Below are 12904 nucleotides of genomic sequence, written 5' to 3' on the forward strand. Positions count from 1 at the left end.
CTTACAGACCTTGTTACTGCAAGATGCATCTAGAGGAATTGCAAGCAGTCGATGCTAGATGCTCTAAAAACGAAACTTTGTTATGGAAACTTCATAACGACAGGTTTCCTCAGTGGATCAAAGAGAAGGTAATGTTGTCATCGATTAGAGAATGTTTGGTCTGTTGATAAAAGAGACTTTATGTGTCATTGATTAGTATTTTGTACTGTTTTCCTGTTAGATACCTACTAATTCAAAGGAGCATTCTACAAAGCTGAGATGGCTTGCATTTGGTCCAAGACTTGTTGCTCAGACCTATAAGGGCTATATTATAAATGGTAATCGGTTCCACACAGAGGATGTAAGGCGAAAGACTCAAAACAGTGGTTTAACATATGAAGCTTTCAGTATGTGTAGATCAAGTGCCAAAGATACTAGACACCAAGCAGACATAGTAGCATTTTACGGAGTGATTAAGGATATCATAATGTTGGACTACCACATGTTCCAGATTCCCATTTTCAATTGTAGTTGGGCCAACAAAGGGAATGGTGTGAAAGAAGAAGATGGATTTACACTTGTGAATCTTCATTTGAGTCAAGCTGCGTTTCTGCAAGATCCTTACATCCTGGCATCACAAGCAAAACAAGTTTTCTATTCTAGAGAAAGTGACTTGAGTCAGTGGTATGTTGTTATGAAGGCGCCACCAAGAGGGTATCATGAATTAGAGACAGAAGAGGAGAGTGTTAGTCAGTTGTTAGTCCACCCAATAGAAGACATGGGAAATCAATCTTCAGATGATGAAAGTTTTTGTGCTAGAGATGATTGTGAAGGGCTCTTAGTATTAGAATAGTTGTTGACTTGTCATTTTTAATCACTTTTTAAAAATTGATCTTGTTGCAGGGGAACCAGAATGATGTCAAGTCAAGCTAACACCAAACCACGTCGCAGTAAGCGTCAACAGGGACTTGAGGTGAGTCCTTTTGAAGTAAGAAAAGTTAGGAAAAACAAGAAGCAAGCGAGTCCTCTTAAGCCTGTGAGAGAGGAAAACAATGAGTTGAGTGTTGATGAGGGAGATGAGCAAGTTTCAGACCTTAATGAAGAAGATGCAGACCTTAATGAAAGCAATCAGGATTTACCTGCTGATGATAATGCACAGCATGAGAGCATTCAGGAGCCAATCGAAGAAGACACAACTAGAGTTTCAAACCAGAGTGAAGAAGCACAATCCCATCAGTCAGGGACTAACAAATAGAGAACTAGAGGTCCATCTAAGATGCGTAAACTGGCTAAACATCTAGATGATAAGGTCGATGTTGAATTTACAGAATTGGGTGAACACTTTGGGAATGGTTCAGTCAAACTGTCGTCCTTTCTTGGTGCACTAGTCAGGGAGCATGTACTTGTGATACTTGATGATTGGAAGCACCTTGATGAACTTACAAGACACGCACTTTGGGAGGAAATTCAGGTATGTATAACAATTTATTTAGTTTACCAGAACGTTCCCTTGTGACTCTTAGTTAACAATCTAAACTTATGTAGGGGAGGTTTAATCTGCAAGAAGAATGGCAAAAACAAGCTATTTTTAGGCAGATGGGTTGTTTGTGGAGGTCCCATAAATCTAAGATTCTCTCAAAGGTTAAAGCTGCAAAGACAAAGCTTAGAGTACTTGAGCTAAGACCAAGCAACATCCCATATGTCGCAGTTTGGAGCAATTGGGTGAAGAGTAGGACTAGCAGCACTTTTAAGGTTGTATTCATTGTGAAATTTGATTTTCTAAAGTAAATTTACAAGAAAATGTTAATAATGTTGCATTGGGTTTGATTTGTAGGTACAAAGTGACAAATTTAGGCAATTAAGGAGGGCACAAATTCCACATACTACCAGTCGAAAAGGAATGATTCGCCTGGCTCAAGAGATGGTAAGTTTATATAGTTTTTGGTTACGAATATCTCCTTGAAAACAATAGTGAGTTCTGCTGCTATTTAAATTAATATTTGGTCGTCGAAAAAAACGAGTTTAGACCCAAGGAAGGTGACAAGAAGCAAGGTTTGGGTAGCAGGACACACACATTCTGATGGGAGACCTGTGAAGCCAGAGTTTGAAGAGACCATTGTAAGAAGTTGTCCTTTATTCTATTATCATTTTCTTGATCAATTTGTTTATCAAGATTTGTGTTTTGTTTCAGGAAAAAATAAAGTCAATTGACAGTGAAATGGACTCCACATCTAATACTAATATTAGAGAAGATGTTGTTAGTCAAGTATTAGGAAAGGACAAACCCGGGAGAGTCAGAGGGATGGGCAGAGGGGTTACTTTTTCTAAGCTAGCTTTCATGCAAGTTAGAGATTCACATGTGCAGCAGCTTGAAGCTAAACAAGCTGAATTGATCAGCAAACTTGAAGACTTGCAGAATGTCGTTCATGACTTAGCTGGCAAAAATGTATGTTTCTCACCTCTGTTATGATAGTGATGTAGTCTTTATTTTACTGATGCCCTTTTTTGTTCTTCACAGTTTCCAACAGATAGTCACTCAAAATCAGAAGCAACTAGTATAGTAAAGTAGTTAGATGTCAGCTACTGGATTGGAATGCGTCTACTGAAGTTGTTGTTGGAGAAGGAGAATTCTGCTAATTGAACAAACTTACAAGATTGGTCGTATAAGACTTGGTCCAAACGCAGCAGCTATTATTGTGAGGTCTGTCCTAGTCGAAGATGCATATGTCTGGAGACCTACACCAACCATTTGCTCACTTGGGCAAGCTTTGGGGAGTAAAATTGCATGGCCAGCTGATAAGGTGATATTGGACAATGATGAGCACACAACTGAAAATAAGACTGCTAGCTCCACGGTACTTTCTAACTTCTAACTTGATTTATTCTTAAATGTGGAACTTAAGTGGAACTTTGCTGATATATATGCCTGATTACATAGGATACATCAACAGATAGAGTTCGCATTATTGATTGGACTTTTGATGAAGTTATAGCTGAAGGTATATTATGTTCAACTGATCCAAAAGAAATGGTGAACAATACTCAACTAGGTCTGAATGTTGCAGTTGTTAAAGTTGATCTGGTAATTAAAGGCGATGCTTTTTTGTGGAGACCAAGTATTGAAATGTCAATGATGAGTGAAGCACTTAATGAGAACATCGTCTGGCCTATTCAGAAGATACAATTTATAAGTTCATCGTCGGTACATGAATCAGCTAACAGACCATCACCACTACAGGAATCACCTACCAGACCATCATCAACGGTATGATATTTCATCTTCTGTGAATTTGTTTAGATACAGTTGAGTAGCTGCAATGGTGAGAACTGCTCTAATACATATATACATTCAAATTTTAAATTGACAGACTCTAAGTAACACTTCGGGTAACATCAATGGTGGGAAACAGAAGTGTATTTTGCTGGATATCAATAACTTTAGCCAAAGAGTTGCAGAAGGCAAGGTTTGTTCATCTAAACCTGCAGATGTTGTCCACCATGTCCCCTTAGGTCAGAATGCTAGCAAGGTATGGGTCGAAGTTTCAAAGATTGGAGATGCAAAAGTGTGGAGGCCAAATTCAGAAATTCAATTCATTTCCGATGCAATAGGCACTATTGTAGCTTGGCCTAATGACAGACTCATGTTACTCTGAACTTGCTGAACTTGATGTAATTTTTTTACTTTTTTATCACAAACAAAGATTGTATGAATTTTAGATGTTTTATTGATTTTATGAAATTTAATTTCTTTTCAAATTGATTTTTACAATTTGGTTGACCTGTCACAACAATTATTTCTGAAATTGAAATTATTAATTCGTAAAACGAAATTAAATTTTATATATTTCCAGAATTCAGTGAGATATATAGTAACATTTCACTAACGCTATTTATGAATTATTAATAACAAAACAATAGTGCTATTATAAAATCTACAGTAGCAAACAAATAAACGCTATTAAAGATAATTTTAAGATAGCATAAACAAAAAGCGCTATATAAAGTGTTCGACCTATTATCGCGGTTGATGAGATAGCGTTTTTATTAACGCTATCTATTTATACGATAGCGTTATTCAGATGTTATTAATTCTCGTTTTTCCTGTAGTGGATTACTTAAGATCCTTGTTTATTGGTTGCTTTTAAGGATAGATCAACCTTGATCATGTTGATTTAGACACTAGGAATTTCATGCCCGGAAGGTGTTCGATGAATTTCCCGAACCAAAATCTTTAAGTGATTTTCATACCTTACCTTTGGAAATTGTTGATTAGGGTGATTAATGGCTAGATAGACTTGTTATTTATGCTTATTGATCAACTGATTGCCTTTGGAAATTGTTGATGATAGATTGATTAGTAAAGGGATTAATATCATGGAAATATGTTAGTCTTGCTTAGTGTTCTATGGCCTAAGGATCATTGCTTGTTAGAAGTTGTTTGATGCTCCATCTCTTTATCATTTCTAATCGATTACCTTAACCCGAGAATTCGTCTTTAGTTATCACTTAGTAATTTGTTAATTTTCCGCTTTGTTTACATTTGAAACTTGTTAGTCTTTTGTTTCTTGCTTTCTTTTATCTTGTTTTGCATTGTTTGCTTGATAATGCATTGTTACTAAGATTTAGAATACTTAAAATCATCTTGTTAGCTTAGATTAAGCAATTGTGTGTATTCTTGGTGAGTTGATTAATTGCAAATTATGGTTCCATAAACAATTGAAAACAAATGCTACATCAAATGTTATGTGATGCTGGATTACATGCTTGCTTGGGAGAAGTGTTTGTTCATAGCCCTTATCACAGTGATTATGTCTTCGGAGGAAACTGTGATGTCAATGATCGAGTAAAGACTGTGTGGTAAGTGTCAATACCAAGTAGTTAATTTGGAATTTGTGTTTCATATAATCTTAATACAATTTTGTTGTGTCACAGCTGGAGGCAACGCTTATTCAACTCTAATGTCTGCAAGTTCCTCTTATGAATTACTTTCATATTTCAAGACCTTGAGAGCACATTATCTGCTCATGACATATGCTTCACACAAGCTGCGGATTCGCTCTACCTTATTATGCTTGAATTTCTACAGCAAGTTCACGCTCCTGTCTATGGTTAGATTCTGATAAACATATATAATTAACCTTGTTGTCAATGATCAAGTAATGACTGTAGTAGTTGTAGTATTTGCGTTTCATTTGACATTAATATTGTTTTGTTCTATCATAGCTGGAGCATGACAGAAAGAAGTTGCAACTCAGTGATACATGAGGCAATGTGAAGGAGTTGTTCAATGAACGCAGAGCAATAGTGTAAGTCTCTACATTTGGGAAAAACGCTCTATTTCCCGCCGAGAACTATGGACATCACGCCAGATAGAGCATGTTCTTTCACCTCGGTCTATTTACCCATGAGTTGGAAGTTAAATGCTGATTTCCCCACCAAATCAAAGTTCTACAGCTTAATGTCCCCGAGACTGTGTTTTCTTGGTTTGGTGAGTAAACCCTATAGAAAACGAAATACTGGTCATAAGTAAACCAAAAATATATCTTATTCCTTTTAAAAACCAGACCCAATATTCATCCCCAAATTTTTAAAATCATTGCTCGATAAATTCCCATCTAAGAACCCTGAAACATCAAAATTTTAATTCCCTTCAGTTCGATTAGAAAACTCGAATTCAATTTCGATGAGCAATCTATCTACTAGTTTGACGGGATCTACAAGTTCTCGTGGAAGAGGAAGAGTCGACAGAATGCCAAAAAGATGTTGGTGTAGGGAAGGAATTGTTGCCCTAACATCCAAATCCGATACGAATCCTTAAAGAAGATACTTTCGTTGTGGTTTTGCTGCAACAAACAAGGTAATTTCATTGATATTCATCAATGTTTAAGCTGAATTAGATTTTTTTACTTATGAATTTTATTGTTCATTGATAGCTAAGGAATGATGAACACACTTTCAAGTGGGTTGATGAAGCTTTGATCAATGATTTAGACAAGTTTAATGCAAAGATTGGGGAAGTTGAACAACAAGTGAGAGAGCTTAGAACACAGAGTTTGGAGTTTGAGAAAATGGTTTGTGAGAAAGTCCAAATGAAGATTGAGAATGAGTTATTTGAGAAAGTGGACGATGCTTTGGCTGAATCAAAAGAAGGCAATAAGAAGATGATGATCGTCGTAGTGATAGGATGTATGATCATGATTGGATTGAGCAAATTAGTCGGATGAATGTTTATGTCTCGGTTTAGATTGAACAAAGTAGTGTTAGGATGCTTTGTGTTGTTACTCTTGTTTGTTACTTTGTTTGACTTTTATGATTAAGGTATTTTGTTCGGATGTTTAAGAATGGTATGTTGTTTCGATGAATGTTTATGTCTCGGTTTTCATCTCTTGTTGTCCTTTTGTTTGGCATACAACTATGAACATTAATCCACAAAAGATGCAATAACAAAATAAATACAATATTCAAAAGTAGTACATAACAGCCAAGGATACATAAGAGTCAAAACAAGTACCCATAATATCTGAGAATACAAAAGAACTAAGGTTCATAACATCCGAGATAAAAGAAGTGCCATACTAGCCCTACTAAGCTATTACATAGAGATCAAACTTGAGTGAGTGAATCTTGACTTGGTTCAGGTTGAAAAAGCTGTGAAGCTGATTGAGAAGCCTGTAAAAAAAGCTGAATTATGTTAGTATAATCCAACAGTAGCCACATACATAAAGAGAATGTCACAATTTTGTTACCACATGTAAAGCATTTTTTCATATTTTTTATTTAAATTTAATATTGTTTATTTGTGCTCCATATTAAAAACTTTCCTGGATCCGCCAACGGTAGTGTTTTTACGTATATCATTTTTGCATTTATCTTTTTAAAAAAATTTGGATTTCAAATCCAAATTCCAACAAAAAGTTGCTATGTCCAACTCATCCCAAACCTAGAACTAAGTCCACATCCCATATAGATGATGTGTCAAAATACAATCTGAATCATATTAATAAAAGAGCTGATAGATCGACTTCTAGTTGAAAGAAAATGTTAGAAAGACATGGGTTTTAGTTTAACTATATTGGTTATATTTTTCCTGAAATAATTTCATAAATCTATTAAAAATATTGATAAACTGAAACACTAATTTTCTTATAGTCAAATTTAGTGACTCGGGTGTCGGAAAGTTTTTGAAATAAACAATCCTCATATATTTTCATACTTAGACATAAGGTTTTTTGTTGCCGACCTATATGATCTTTTCTTAATTTGCGAAAAAGCCCACGTAATCCCCAAAAAAATAAAAAAAGTATAAATGTACTGTAAAATAATCCGGGCTACGTACGGACATACAAATCTCCAATTTTATATTTTATGTTATTGAAAAATCAACTTATATATTATAAAATTGTCTTTTTAACAATAAAAACCAACGTGTTTATTGTTTGGCTGGAAACAGAAGTCGCACGGTCTTGCCATTGGTTACTATCTTACTGGTGGTGGTAGATACCATCATCAACACGAATATTCTTTGGTTGTCGGCTAGAATATTTTAACAGGCCATATTTAGCTTTTGGTTGTTGGCTAGAATATTTTAACAGGCCATATAAAATCACTTTAGGTTTCTTCTCTACAAATCATGTATTTGGTAACATAAGCTAGACTAAATAAACATTAGTTGAAAGTAATAATATGGCAGAAATTAACAGCACCTTGTAAATTATTTGAGATTACATATAATATTAATCTTAGTTGACGAATTTTCAATACATATTTATTTTATTCGTTTGTCTGTCGCTAGACTCAGCCATATTAACCAGCGACAAATTACATTGTTCGTTTGTCTGCTGTTATATTCATCGATCAATTGCAGCGACTATAATTGTTGCTATCTTTGCGGTTTAGTCTCCTGAGCCGGTTTTATGTCTTGCGAACCGATTCTTCAACTCCATCATTTATTCTATCATTAGTCAAAAATAATATCTCTTACGAACTACTTCGTTTAACCTATAAAAATCGTTAAAAAAAAACCCAGCTATCTCATACACGAAGCTGTCTAAACTCCGAAGCAATTTATAACAACGTACCTCATACGTGAGAGTGGTGCAAGTTAATCCCACCATCACTATAATAGACGGTTTTCTAAAAGCTTGAAAATATGAGAGATGACAAAGCTCGACATTGATAAGCTTTGATAGAAGTTGAAATATGACTGTTCCAAATAACGTAACAGTTAGAGATATATGAGCTTTCCAAATAACGGAACAGTTAGAAATATATGAGCTTCTTTATATCTATTCATTATATCATTCTGAAACGACTCATAACAAACAAAATAAATCTACATCTTCACATGATTGTGATATAAACACAATGTATTAATCAGAGAAATTGGAAAAAAAAAAAAGGAACTTGCTAAACATCAACAACACCCAACGAAAACCCCTAGTGGTTAAAGATAGATACCACTAAGACTAACAGTAACATATGAAGTTCAAAAAACACAAGTAATCTAAATAATCGAGCATTCTTATGGTCATCGCCCAAACTGGATATTTGATCACGTTTGTATCAATTCGTAAGGATTATAATAATAAAAAATATAAAAATCATAAGATCACTTTTGTCGCTTGTACTGGTCACCAAACTGATTATGCACACTGATAAGCAATATACTATCAATCTTTGTCCCAACATCTGCTTGAGAAGTTTTTTTTTTTTTTCTACAATGTTATATATGCCTCGTCAATTCTACAGCTTAACACTATTATCAATGGTAGTTTCTCATGCTAGCTCTTAGATAAATTAGGTATTAAATTTCATGTTTAAAATGATTAATTGTTAAGAATGACTTTTATATAAGAGTCAGATCTAATATTTCTTAGATTAGTTCTTAGATAAATTAAGTATTAAATCCAATATTTCAATTCAATTAATCTTAGTTCTTAGATAAATTAGGTATACTAAATCTAGTCGTTTTCGTTTATGTTTACGTCATATTTGTTTAAACTTTTATGTCATGGATCTTTTAAATTTTATGAGTTGTACTGATTATTAAGTTTTTCAAAATTAAAATGTTTATATTTTTTATTTTAAAATATATTTTTTTAAGAACTCCAAATTAAGAGGCCACAACTGCATATCGTCAAAATTTTAATCTCTTAGCCAAAATCTTAACATCAAAATTTTTAAAATCAATTATAAAAATATTCCTAAGAACTATATTAAGATTATGCTAAGAAACTACCGTTGATTATCCTCCGAGTCCGATTTACTTTTGTTCCTTGAAAAGAAAAAAAAAACACAGAAGAATTAGATACTGCCAAAAAATAACAATAACATGCAAACCTTTATGTGAATTCCCTAAGACCTGCCTGCAATCTAATCCGTATGATGGATTAACCTCTGAAATCTAACCCATAAATTTTGATGTGTCTCTAGAGAGCATTGAGAAGCCTAATTTATATTGAATTTTATTCGTTTGTGATGAAATTTAGAAGACGAAAGGGTAATCTGGAAGAGAAAGAGAGGCGAGGAAGTGAAGAGATGAAACGCTTCGGAAACCTAATTTTTTCCGTTTACTTGCAACTATTGGATCCTTAAAATGTTAAGCTAAGAGATTGTGAATCACATTTTAAGAGTCTTTGGTTTCTTAAAAACTAACTAATTATTTAAAAACAATTGTTGCTTTCACAGTATATTGTCATATTGTGGTGTATATCAAAAAGGCAAAATCTTAACTAAACTCCAATATTTTGGAAAAATGTGAACTACTTCCAATTTTGGATATATCAACAAAAACAAAAGACACTACATCATGACAAAGAAAAAAAAAAAGAGTCACTTTTGATGACCAGTGATAGAGATGAAGATTTGGTCGTAAAGTAGGGAAGATTCAAAAATTCACGACTCATTACTATATACTATTAACTTTCCTTTAGAAGAAATAACACCGTATCTCTCCAATATTTTAAACTATAGTTAGAATATAGCTTGTTAATATTTTGTACAGCGCATAGAGATTTCCTTATTGATTCTGTTGTCTAGTCTATATATATCGTTGAAAGGTGTATCTCGAGAAACACAACCATCTTACTCTACATTTCCCATTTTTGAGACTCCTAAATCATTTTAACCTTCTTCCTCAATCGTGACCATCACCAATGACGCTACACGTCATTGAGACTGCCCGAGTCACCCCCACCGACTACTCAGTCATCAACTCAGCCAACTTGCACAAACTTCCTTTAACTTTCTTCGACCTTCCATGGCTACTATTCCAGCCAGTCAAAAGAGTCTTCTTCTACGAGCTCACCGAGTCTACTCGTGACCATTTCCACTCCATTATCCTCCCTAAGCTCAAGGACTCTCTGTCCCTTATCCTCCGTAACTATCTCCCTCTCACTGGCCACATCACTTGGGAGCCAAACGAGCCAAAACCGAGCATAATCGTCTCGGAAAACGGCGTCGTTTTGGTGACTATAGCCGAGAGTGACGCTGACTTTTCTCATCTTTCCGGTTATGGACAGCGTCCTTTGTCAGAGTTACATGCCTTGGTTCCCAAGTTACCGGTTTCTGATGACTCAGCGACCGCTTTCTCCATACAAATCACGTTGTTTCCTAACCAAGGATTCTCCATAGGTGTTGCAGCACACCATGCTGTTTTAGACGGGAAAACGTCAAGCACTTTTATCAAAGCTTGGGCTCAAATCTGCAAACAAGAACTTCAAAGCATGCCGGAGAATCTAACTCCGTCTTATGACCGGTCTTTGATCAAATATCCGACCTATCTTGATGAAAAGATGATAGAGTTAGTGAGATCTCTCAAAGAGGACCAAACCAACATCAGAAGCTTGACTTCGCTTCCCTCTAGTAAACTCGGAGACGATGTCGTGTTAGCCACGCTAGTTCTCTCTCGGGCTGATATTGAGAGACTTAGGGAACAAGTCAAGAACGTGTCACCGAGCCTCCACTTGTCGACTTTTGTCATTGCTTACGCTTACGCGTGGACTTGTTTCGTGAAGGCACGTGGAGGTAATAAAGACAGATCAGTGAGTCTCTTGTTCGTAGGAGATTTCAGAGACCGGTTAGATCCGAAGCTCCCGGGGACTTACTTCGGAAACTGTATGATTCCGGTGGGCTGTTATAACCGTAAGGCGGCGGAGTTTATGGAAGAGAAGGGATTTGTGACGGCGGCTGAGATTATTAGCGATTTGGTGAAAGGGTTGAGTTCAAGAAAGATAGAGACCATTGCGGACACTTTCGTGGAAGGATTTAGTTTTCAGAGTTGGAGTACACAGTTTGGGACGATAGCCGGGTCGACCCGGTTGGGAGTATACGAGGCGGATTTCGGGTGGGGAAGACCCGTTAAAGTTGATATTGTCTCCATTGACCAAGGAGAAGCGATCGCAATGGCTGAGAGACGTGATGAGTCAGGTGGCGTTGAGATTGGAATGTGTTTGAAAAAGACTGAAATGGATTCGGTCGTGTCTTTTTTCAACAATGGTTTACATAGCTAAACTCTTGTTTTGTAAGATTTTAATAATAAGGTAATGCTTGGTTAGTTATTCTTGTTTTTTTCTCACAAGAAGTATTGGGCATAATTCTCCACTAATAAATAAGTTTAAATAAAGATATATTAGTAAAAGTCTCCAAAAACACATATAGAAGAAAACAAGATTTCTTCAGAAACTAGAACATTTATACACTAGAAAAACATCTCAAGCCATCTCTTAAAAAAAGATGAGAATTTTAGACTATCACTCTTCCACTATGAAAAATGTTATAAGTCATTCCAACCTATTCATCGTTATAATCATTTTTTCATCAAGTATATCTCTAATTCATTACTTGTATCTCCAATTTTTTAGATTATACAAAAAAATATATCATTTTGACAGCCATCATCATAAAAATGTCTCAGTCACTTGATTCATCTTTATCTATAGGAAGATCTAGAGACAAAAGATAATGTTCTAGCATAATCACGGACAAAGATAATGTCCTAGCATCACATCCATTCATCACTACTGGATCCCGTATTGTCATATATTATGCACTATCATATATCATGGACCAATTATGAAAATAGCACTTAAATGCTTATCCCTTTGTATGAAGCGACACTTTTTTGTATCTTATAACTTTAGGTATTTCTTCCACTTTTTTTTACGGTTTTATTCTTACGTTCCACCAAATTTCTTCCACCTACAAATTATTTCTCTATCTTTCTACCATTCCCAGACCAGATCAAATTCAAACTGATTTGTAGTAACGGTTCTTTCATTTTGGAATATAGAACTCAAAATCGATATTTTTATTATGATTTTGGATTTTCTAACTGATTCATATTGAGTTTCCTAAATAAAAAATCCATAAATTACCAACAAAACTCAGCAGCAACATATAAACAAATTAAATCGAATATAAACTTCCAAAGGAGACAAATTAGGCAAAACCCCAAATAAATTTCAAAACCCAGAAAACGAACCAATCAAATTTCAAATTCGAAATCTCAAAATCAAATTTTTATCAAAAGTCTATTTAAGGTTTTTCCTTGGGTTCCCTATATACTATCATCCTAGGGTTTACTTATATTGAGACAATGGGTATTTGTATAAGAAATAATTTTTTGGGATAAACAGATTAAAATTTTCTGGAAAAAATTAGAACGAGAAGCATAGGAAGAAAATGAAAAAAGAAGGAAACGATAAGATATTCCAGGAGCAAAATCGTTAAACCATCAGTTGAGAAATACCCATTCTTATAAGCCATGATAAATGTACATTTTCTCAAGTTTTTAGGCTTAAATATGCCTATTTGAACAAAAGCCCCCATAGATCATACAAAATTTCAAAACAAAATGATTCAAAATGCATCTTTTTCCTTGACCCAAAATAAATAAAAGTTTAAGTAAATACAATGCTATGAGATT

At 34.8% G+C, this 12904-nt stretch overlaps 1 protein-coding gene and 2 pseudogenes across 3 annotated transcripts; all 3 read left to right on the top strand.

Moving 5' to 3' along the window:
- Window positions 1-7: 7 nt before the first annotated feature.
- Window positions 8-3623, top strand: AT3G29650 (annotated as a pseudogene; the record flags this gene model as incomplete). The annotated part of the gene is made up of 1 exon: window positions 8-3623.
- A 1082-nt stretch (window positions 3624-4705) lies between these two features.
- On the top strand, window positions 4706-6316 carry AT3G29660 (annotated as a pseudogene; the record flags this gene model as incomplete). Its single annotated transcript has 5 exons — window positions 4706-4836; window positions 4912-5087; window positions 5203-5467; window positions 5634-5836; window positions 5913-6316.
- Window positions 6317-9937: 3621 nt separating this feature from the next.
- Window positions 9938-11602, top strand: PMAT2 (HXXXD-type acyl-transferase family protein). Its single transcript, NM_113889.3, has one exon. The coding sequence runs from the start codon at window positions 10134-10136 to the stop codon at window positions 11487-11489; it is 1356 nt and encodes a 451-aa protein (NP_189609.1). The 5' UTR covers window positions 9938-10133; the 3' UTR covers window positions 11490-11602.
- The last annotated feature ends 1302 nt before the right edge of the window (window positions 11603-12904 follow it).

Source organism: Arabidopsis thaliana, chromosome 3 (genome assembly GCF_000001735.4).
Source record: "Arabidopsis thaliana chromosome 3, partial sequence".
In the NCBI taxonomy this organism is placed as follows: Eukaryota; Viridiplantae; Streptophyta; class Magnoliopsida; order Brassicales; family Brassicaceae; genus Arabidopsis; species Arabidopsis thaliana.